The sequence below is a fragment of the Amphibalanus amphitrite genome, unplaced genomic scaffold (genome assembly GCF_019059575.1).
Source record: "Amphibalanus amphitrite isolate SeventyFive unplaced genomic scaffold, NRLGWU_Aamphi_draft 000482F_arrow, whole genome shotgun sequence".
NCBI lineage: Eukaryota > Metazoa > Arthropoda > Thecostraca > Balanomorpha > Balanidae > Amphibalanus > Amphibalanus amphitrite.
Window position 1 is genome coordinate 235,293 of NW_024881976.1, and position 9,017 is coordinate 244,309.

Below are 9,017 nucleotides of genomic sequence, written 5' to 3' on the forward strand. Positions count from 1 at the left end.
TTGCCTTGCGGCCATTAGGATCAGGCAAAAGAAGAAACCGGGATATGATAGGACACGCCAGTTTCAAGCATACTGTAGAAATATTACACAAATTTGACTGGAAAACTGGAATGTGTGTCCTCATTTTGTGATTCAATTAGTACTAGTATGTAGGTAATCTTAAATGTTTGAATCCTAGATGCTTGAATATAATATTTCAATTATCTAAGAATAAACCTGTACCTACACAGAAAGATATAGGTTTCTTCATGGTTCTCATGGAGAATTGGATATCCTTCCCTCACATTCAAATTTACTGCTCTAAATGCCTATGCACAGACCATCAAAATCATGATCCAACCAGCTCTCTCAGCTTCCTATTTTCACTAAAAGCAATGAACACTTCCCACTCAAAAATATGATAGAGCTGAAATGCAGCAAGCATTATCTCACCACCTTTCTGAGATTATGCAGCATGTTAACAGGACAAAGACACAAAATACCTACACAGCACATATAAGCATGCTCCCAAATCATCACAATCCATGGCACTAAAAATTACAAAGGCTTGGTTTGCTACACTTTTCATTCTGCTCTGATGCTTTAGTGTCCTTTGCCAATTTGGTACACTCGAACACAGAACATTTACAGAGATAAGTCTGCAGCAGAAATCAATGCTGATAATGTTCAGCAGTGACAGATATTGTCAATAGATAGCTAAACTAATGAGTGAAGGTCTAGCTACACTATGCTGGATCCTACGTCCGTGATCTACGAGTTTGCGGGTTTTGCAGAAAATCGGTACGCAGGTCAAGTTCAGCTGATAGGAAATACACAGGGTCAGCTACACTGGGGTCATGCTGATTAAGTCAAGGAAATCCCGGACGTTCAGTACAGGAAATGCCGGATAGTCAGGACGGTCAGGATGTTCCGTACCGATGTAAAGTTCAGAGCTACAAACTTTTTTGCAGAATCTCAATCTGCGTGATTGCTTACCGAAGAGATGCTTACCGAAGAGATAGGAGTAGGAGGCATGGGAGCGGATGGCTCATGAGGGTTGCCTCCTCTCATTGTTAGTTAGCATGTACTTGTCGAATCTTCTCTTGAATTGATTGACATTCTCACTTTGTATGACAGTTTCAGGCAGGCAGTTCCACTTGTCGACAACTCTAGATGGGAAGAACTCGTTACGTTTTTGTGTTCTGTGTCTTGGCTTAATTAGCTTCATACTGTGTCCCCTTGTTCCTTGCTGTCCATGATCCAGGACCAGAAATGCACAGTCTGTTTTGATTCGGTCAAAGCCTTTGAGTATTTTGAATGTTTGAATCATGTCGCCTCTAGTTCTTCTCTTTTCCAGTGTGGTTAAGCCAAGTCTTTGGAGCCGCTCTTCGTATGGCAGATGAGACAGTGATGAGACAAGTTTTGTGGCCCTCCTTTGCACCTTCTCCAGCTTCACGATATCTTTCTTGAGGTAGGGGGACCATGCTTGAATTGCAAATTCCATCCGTGGTCTTACAAGTGCCTTGTATAGCGGCAGGAGGGTTTCTTCACTGAGACATGTTAGGGTGTTCTTGATACGGCCTAGCATAGAGTTTGCTGCTGCTGCTGCTCTGGCGACTTGCATGGCAGGTTTCAGGTCAGTGGTTATTAGTACCCCAAGGTCTTTTTCTTGCTCCGAGTGTGCCAGTTGGGCTCCTCCCATTCTGTATGAGTATTTGGGATTCCTTTTGCCTATGTTCAGTACAGTACATTTCTTCTCATTAAATTTAAGAAGCCACCTGTTGCTCCACTCCTGTAGCTTGTCGAGATCTGCTTGCAGTCGCTGCCTGTCTTCTGGACACTTGATGCGTCGAAAGATCTTTGCATCGTCTGCAAAGAGCTTCCCTCCTGACTGGAGTCCATCCAGCAGATCATTTATATAGATGAGGAACAAAGTCGGTCCCAAAACACTGCCTTGGGGCACGCCACTCCTGACCTTCCTCCAGCTAGATCGTGTTCCTTTAATGCATACCCGTTGCTCACGGTTTGTTAGAAAAGATCGAATCCAGTGTGCTAGTGGGCCCTCAATGCCAGCTGCCCAGAGCTTCGCTAGAAGATGGTCGTGCGGCACCAAGTCAAATGCTTTGGCACAGTCTAAGTACACGGAGTCAACGCTGTCTCCATCATCCATCGCATTCTCTAGCTCACACAGATACTCCAAGAGCTGTGTTTAACACGACATCCCAGATCGGAAGCCATGCTGATGGATGCTGAGGAGACCAGACTCTTCAAGATGGCTGATTAGGCGGGTCCTGATTAGTCGTTCTAGTGTTTTACAAGCAACAGATGTCAGGCTTATAGGTCTGTAATTGAGTGGGTCGCTCCGACTGCCCTTCTTATAAATTGGTGTCACGTTTGCCCTTGTCCAGTCCCTCGGTACGCGTCCTTGTTGCAGTGATGCTTGAAAAACAGTTGTCAAAGGTGTACTCAGACTGGTCGCACAGTGCATTAGCACAACCGGGTGCACTCCGTCAGGACCTGGAGCTGACGGCTTCAGACTACGCAGTGTCTTCTCCACTTCATCCCTGGTTATTTCCACCTGTGTCAGTTTTTCACCCTGGAAACCTGTTAGAACTGACCAGGGGGGAGAGACAGCGGTTCTTGTAAATACCTTCTCAAACTCTTCATTTATCACTTCACATGCCTCTTCTAATGTCTTTGTGTCGGCCCCATTCTTGTTTTTAACAGACAAAACTTGTTCTTTAATTGAGGTTTTACTTCTAGCATAAGCATAAAATGCCTTGGGGTTCGTCTTGGCTTCCTTGGCAAGCTTGGTTTCAAACAGGTACTTTGCCTCCCTCACACTCTTTGTTGCCTTGTTCCTTATCTTCTTGTACTGGTTCAGGTGGGTCTTGCTTTTTGATTTTCTGTATCTGTCCCAAGCATGCTCCTTCCTCTGTATGTCCTCCATTACCTTCCGAGTCATCCATTTCTTCTTCCTGCGCTTTCTGTTTGGGCTATTCATGTGGGTTGGAACACAGTGATCAACAACAGCGTTGTAGTGCATCATAAATATGTCCCATGCAGCTTGCACATCTTTCCCTCCAAGTTCCTGTATCCAGTTAATATCAGCAATCATGTTGTTTGCTTCTTCATAATTGCCCTTAAAGAAATTCTTTCTAGTATCAGCTTGCAACTGTGGTTCATTGCCTTCTATAAGCAGGTCGAAGACCAACAGACAGTGGTCACTGGCCCCTATGGGTGATTTATACTTTAAATTGTCAACTTCCAGGGAGTTCCGAGTAAGTATGAGGTCCAAGAGTGAGGGCTCATTACTTCCTCGGACTCGAGTGCATAAATTGACATGCTGCTGTAGAAAGGCATCTTGGGTAGCTTCATAGAACTGGCTCTGCTCTGTTAGCATGCCACCCTGTACAGTATTATGCATCCAATTAATCTGGGGAAAATTAAAGTCACCACAGATGACTACTTGGCCATGCTTGTTACTGAGTTTTTTTCAATGCTTCTCTAGTAGCTTCATTGTAGTTAGCATCTGCATTTGGGGGTCGATACATGCACGCAAGATTCACAGTATGTTGTCCAAATGTCAGCTGGCAAGATACACACTCAACATTGTACTGATCGGCAGAGTCTCGGGCAGTGATATAATCTTTGACCAATATCAAAACACCACCTCCTCTACCATATCCCCTGTCCCTTCTAAAAACAGTATAGCCAGAACATTCAATGAACTGAGAGACAACTTGGGTTTCGTCCATTTTTGTTTCAGTTATAAACACAATATGTGGCTTGAAATGGTTGATTGCAATATTAAGTTCATCTCCCTTTGTCTTGCTTAATCCATCAATATTTGTATACAGACAGCTTAACTTGCATTGCATTTCACTCCTATTATTGGATACTGGTTGCGCTTTACTGTTCGTTCCTGGGAACGACCCTGCCTCGAAAAATCATATGAGTTTCTCTTCCTTTCTTCTTGAGTTCCTGCCTCAGTAGCCACTTCTTCTCCCGTTCTTCTTTGGAGAGGTCTCTGTTGATGTATGTGTTTGGATATCCTGCATGACGCAGTCCAAACCTGTTCTTCATGACCAGATCTGCATCTTCTTTTTTCTCAAAGCGGACGAGCAGCAGTCTGGGTCGGGGTTCAGGGTTGGGATTAGCATCCCTCCTCTGCAGTCGGAAGACCCTTTCAACCTTGATCTCCCTGTCATTTTCACATATAGAGTTGATGATTTTCTTGACTTGCTCCTGGTCATGCTCCATCTTCTCTGCCACTGTGCCTCCTTCACACTCTGGTATGTTGTGCATTATCACATTATGGGAACGGTCTACTCTCCTCTCATGTTCTACTACAGCTTTCTTCACTTCATCGGAGCTCTTGCCGATTTCTTTTGTGACATTTGACTCCACATTTTTCAGTCCCACTTCAAGTTTTTGGTCGAGCTCCTTCGTAGACTGTAGCCCTAGTTCCGAGAGTTTTCTTGTTAGCCGTTGCTCTGTCTCGTTTATCTGACTTGTGATCTCCTTCTCCATCCCCTTCATCCGAAATTCAACTTGCCTGTCAATCCTCCTAACCAGCCTGCGTTTCTGCTTCAACTCTGCTCTACAGGATATGCAAATCCATGGCAGTTCATAGGTCTCCAGTGCGTATACTGCACTGGCACTGAGATCCTGACAGTCTGTGTGGAACCACCCAGCACAACATTCGCACATGATGCATTTGTCCTTCCCTTCAATGACCTTACCACATGGCTTTTTGCCTCCCGTACATACATACACTACCTTATCTCCCTTCTTGCCCTTTTTAGTAGCAGATCTCCAGAGTCCAACAGGTCCAATAATCTCTTCCCCATCACTACTTACGTCCGAATCTGTGATATCCTCACTCACTTCCACTGCGTTCCTCAATTTCAGCCTCTTTTACTGCCTTAGCCTGTTTCTGTTTTGCTTTCTTAGCCTTTGAAGACGAACCCTGCGCATCATTCGCCTCTTTGTTGTTCTTCTTCCTTCCCGCCATTTTCAACATGTCGCCAGCCGTCCAGTATTTTTACCAAATGGATATCAATATTTTATATCTTCTACCAAACTAATCACAAGAGGTGGCAACCAATATTGTTGGATCAGTAACGGATAGCAAAGGTTACTTTCGGCTACTTAGGTCCTGGGTCCGGGGAGCACGCGGGACACGTCCGGTCGGGAGGGCTTCCAAGGCCAAACTCCATATCATATCACACTGATTGTGTGATATGAGACATTTGTTGGGGCACTTGGTGGCGCATCGTATGAACCCAAGTGACGTAATTAATAATCATCTCTTTAATTTTCATGTGTTTTTGATGTTTTATTAACCAAATAAACTTATTATTAATAAAATAGTATAGAAGATAGCATTCTTAAGCGTTTGTTGCGAAAACGTTTATTAGTTGTTATTATTACGTCAGCATACAATAATTCACAGAAATTCTGGAAAATCACAGAAACCGATGTCAATTATCAAGGGAGTCTCGCAATCACCGATCTGCAGATCACGCACGTAATTTCCTGGACGGTCACGCATAGTGTAGCTCAGCCTCGACAGTTTGACACTATGAATAAAAACTATTTCTTCTACTTACCTTAAGCTCCTCAACCTCGGCCATTGTCCTTATTTTGAATCACATGAACAAATGACAATCACAAAATTGAAATGTTTGGAAATCCTGTGTTACAGATTATTTCAGAGCACTCAGAGTGCTTAAATGAGTGTACTTAGTCCTCTGTGTAGAACAAATATAAAACCATGTGTAACTAGCCAAAATATCCTCCAAGAATCACCGAATTACACACACAACTCTATACACTCTATACACAAATATCATGCCGCGCACACACACAAAACACCGAAAATTGAATTCGCCTCAGCGCTTCTCAAACGTCTCATACAAAGTCAAACAAATTATACTAAACTAATGCAGACTGTTTAATCTAAAGTGCTGCAAGCCTACTACGGACGTTTTAGCATGGATAAAAATAGGCCAGCTTTTATTCGTTTTACATTACAGACAACTGCAGCCAACTGTTCTCTGCGGTTCGGTTTAGCTTTTTCGCCGGACCTATTGGTTTTCTAGTTTCTACATACATACGCGCCGGCCGAGAGGGAGGGGGGGTACGACCCCCTCGCCGTTTCGCCCCTGGTAGAGCTAGCGCGTCGCGGAGAAAACGAGCGTGTGCGCCGTTACGAGACGCAGAGATTGGTACCCAATTTTAAGGTCCTAGGTCAACCGGTGACCTCTGAGGTCAGGTCAAGTGCCCCAAGGTACGGTTCAGTTTTTGGTGAATAACTTCGCAAAAAACGGCCGCAGAGCCGCAATTTTGGCAGCATCGTGTTCGCCTCGCTCAGGCGCGTCGAATGATATACTTTTTGCTCGGGTCAGGTCAACTTAGGTCAAGTCAAGGTCACGTCAGCACCCCCAGGTCACGAAGTTGGTCGAAAGAGGTCATGTCGCATAGCATTAGATTCGGCAGGTCTTCCTGAGTCCATTGGTGGCTTCTCCGACTCGCTAGCTCAATTTGATCAAGAGTTATAAAAACTAATACCTATGCTAAAATATGACGAAAATAATATGCGAATAATATGCGAAATAATATGCGAATAATAATATGCGAAAAACTAATATGACCTTGATGACGTCATAAATGACGTCACACAATGTCAACATTGCAAAAGTGACGCATCTAACCTTGCAAGGAGTGCATCAAATCACGAAATTCTGTGTGCTTTAGTTGAAGATCGTTCCCGGCGCCAGAATAGCAGTTTTCATTTTTCCCCATTGATGATTGACTTAGGTATACCTAAGGTGAGGTCACCAAAATGACCTGACCTCATCCTATGACCTTTAGGAAAAATCCGAGATATCCAAGTTGTGAGACTCATAATGGATACTAGATCCTGCAAGTTTCATTTCCCTGTGACATCTCCTCTGGCAGAGGGCGTTGCGAAGTTGCGACATCTGAAGACCGTGCAGAGGTTCACTTATGACGTCATAGGCAGGCACGTACCCAGGATTTCGCCCAGGAGGGGGCCACCTGCCTCCGAAGGGGCCCTTAGGTCACCCGGGGGCCCCCAGGCCGCCCAGGCGACCAGGGGCCCCCAGGCAACCAGGGGCCCTCAGGGGTCCCAGGCAACCATGGGCCCCCATGCGACCAGGCCCCTGCTACCAGGGGCCCCAGGCGATCAGGGGCCCCATGCGACCAGAGGCCTCCCGGCTACCAGGGCCCCCTAGGCGACTAGGGACCCCAGGCAATCAGGGCCCCCATGCGACCAGCCCCCGGCTACCAGGGGCCCCCTAGGCGACCAGGGGCCCAGGAAATTGGGGGCCCTCGGATGACTGCAGGGGCCCATCGGGTCATCAGGGGCCCCTCGGGTAACCAGGGCATATAAATGAAACTTTGATATCATTTTTTCTTCCTAGTAAAACTTAAAAGACGTTTTATCCAGTGTTTGAAAAAATAAATATACCGGGGCCTGAGGGGCCCCCCTTGGGTACGTCACTGGTCATAGGTCAGTGACCTGACCTGAACCAAAAATGCAGTTGGTGTCAAAAGATCCAGCTTGAATCAAAGGTCAGGTATGCCAAGTTTCAGCTCTCTATCGCCAGCGTGTTCGGAGCTATCGCGAAAAAAAACTATGGGGGGCGGCACTCGCGCCCCCCCCCCCCCTCGGCCGGCGAGGGTTAAGCTGCGCCTGGCTGGGCTATTCAGCCATACGCGCCCTGCTGGGGGAGGGGGGCGGATTCTGCCCCCCCCCTGTCTAACTTCTGAAATCTGACCCGATGGTCGTAGAGAGACGGGGAAAACGATAATCGAAAGCTCTCAACAAGGCGGATCTTAACCCGCGCACCGACGGGGGGGGCGGATATCCGCCCCCCCCTGAGGTTTTTCGCGAATAGCGGGAAAACCGCGGCGCGTAGCGCCGCGAAATTTGGTATGACTATAACCTCATAAATTTTACACATGGTGTGCAAGTTTAAACTTCCTACCTTTTAAGGTCAGGTCACCAGGTCACTTTGAATGACCCAAACTCAAGTCACTTTTTTGCAACTTTGTCACCGTGCCACAGCTACAGTAGATGTCGGAGGCCTTTGAAAGTCGCAGGATATTAGGTCATTAGTAGCTACAATTTGTATATCTCTGAATTTTGATATCGGTGACCTAAGGTCAGGTCAATTTCACGACCTCCCCATTATAAGTCAATGGGGGAAAAATCAACTCCCTGTTTGTACCACTAAAACGGGTCGGAATGGCCCCATATACTTTACATGACTTCATATACGATCATCCTTCACTACCTTGAGGTCTGTTTTGCTGTTGGGCAGCTGTGAGGTCATGTGACGTCATCAAAGGTCACCAAAGGTTTTTGGCCAATAACTCCGTACAGGAACAAGATACAGACGCGTGGATGGTCTCATTGTGTTCAGCTCGTCAAGACGCATCGAATGCTATACATGATGACCTCGAGGTCACGTGACCTGAGGTCAACCTTTGACCTTGACCTTTCGAGGTCAACATATATATCATTCGATGCGGATTGACGAGAGGATCACGATGATGCCCTTAGTTTGTTCCTATCTTGACTAATTCGAAAGTTATTCGAGAAAAAAAACTCTCTCCAATTCTAGCGCCGCCATTTTGACTTTTTCGACCCCTGTGACGTCATCTTTGACCTGACCTGAAAATGACCTTAGTAAAAATTGTAGATCTTGGCCGTGCGTATCCGATGCCGTTTACCGCTTGTCGCTATCTTGCTTCGTTCTCGAGATCTCAGGGGGGGGCGGTCATCCGCCCCCCCCCCCCGTCGGTGCGAAGTTGGCGCAGACCCCCGTCGGTGCGCGGGTTAAGAGCCCAATTTTTTTTGCTTAAGTAGGTCAGACAATATTCGTTGCATACAGTGTCATGCAAAGGTCAAGGTCAAGGTCAGGTCAGGTCAGGTCAGGTCAGGTCACCAAAAACAAAATATAGAAAAGGGCATGTGCGACACATGTTTTATGGGTCATTTTACT

General features: G+C 46.1%; 1 protein-coding gene across 9 annotated transcripts in view; it reads right to left on the bottom strand.

Annotated features, from left to right (window-relative positions):
- LOC122392333 (E3 SUMO-protein ligase PIAS3-like) overlaps positions 1-5,897 on the bottom strand; it is a 43,849-nt gene extending 37,952 nt beyond the window's left edge. For 3 of the 9 annotated variants that reach the window (XM_043387080.1, XM_043387073.1, XM_043387071.1), the window contains exon 1: positions 5,595-5,897. In XM_043387080.1, the coding sequence (XP_043243015.1) occupies positions 5,595-5,618 (24 nt within the window). In that variant the 5' untranslated portion in view covers positions 5,619-5,897. The remainder of the gene's footprint in view (positions 1-5,594) is intronic. The other 6 variants (XM_043387078.1, XM_043387072.1, XM_043387074.1 and 3 more) reach the window with 5 other exon arrangements.
- Positions 5,898-9,017: the final 3,120 nt, after the last annotated feature.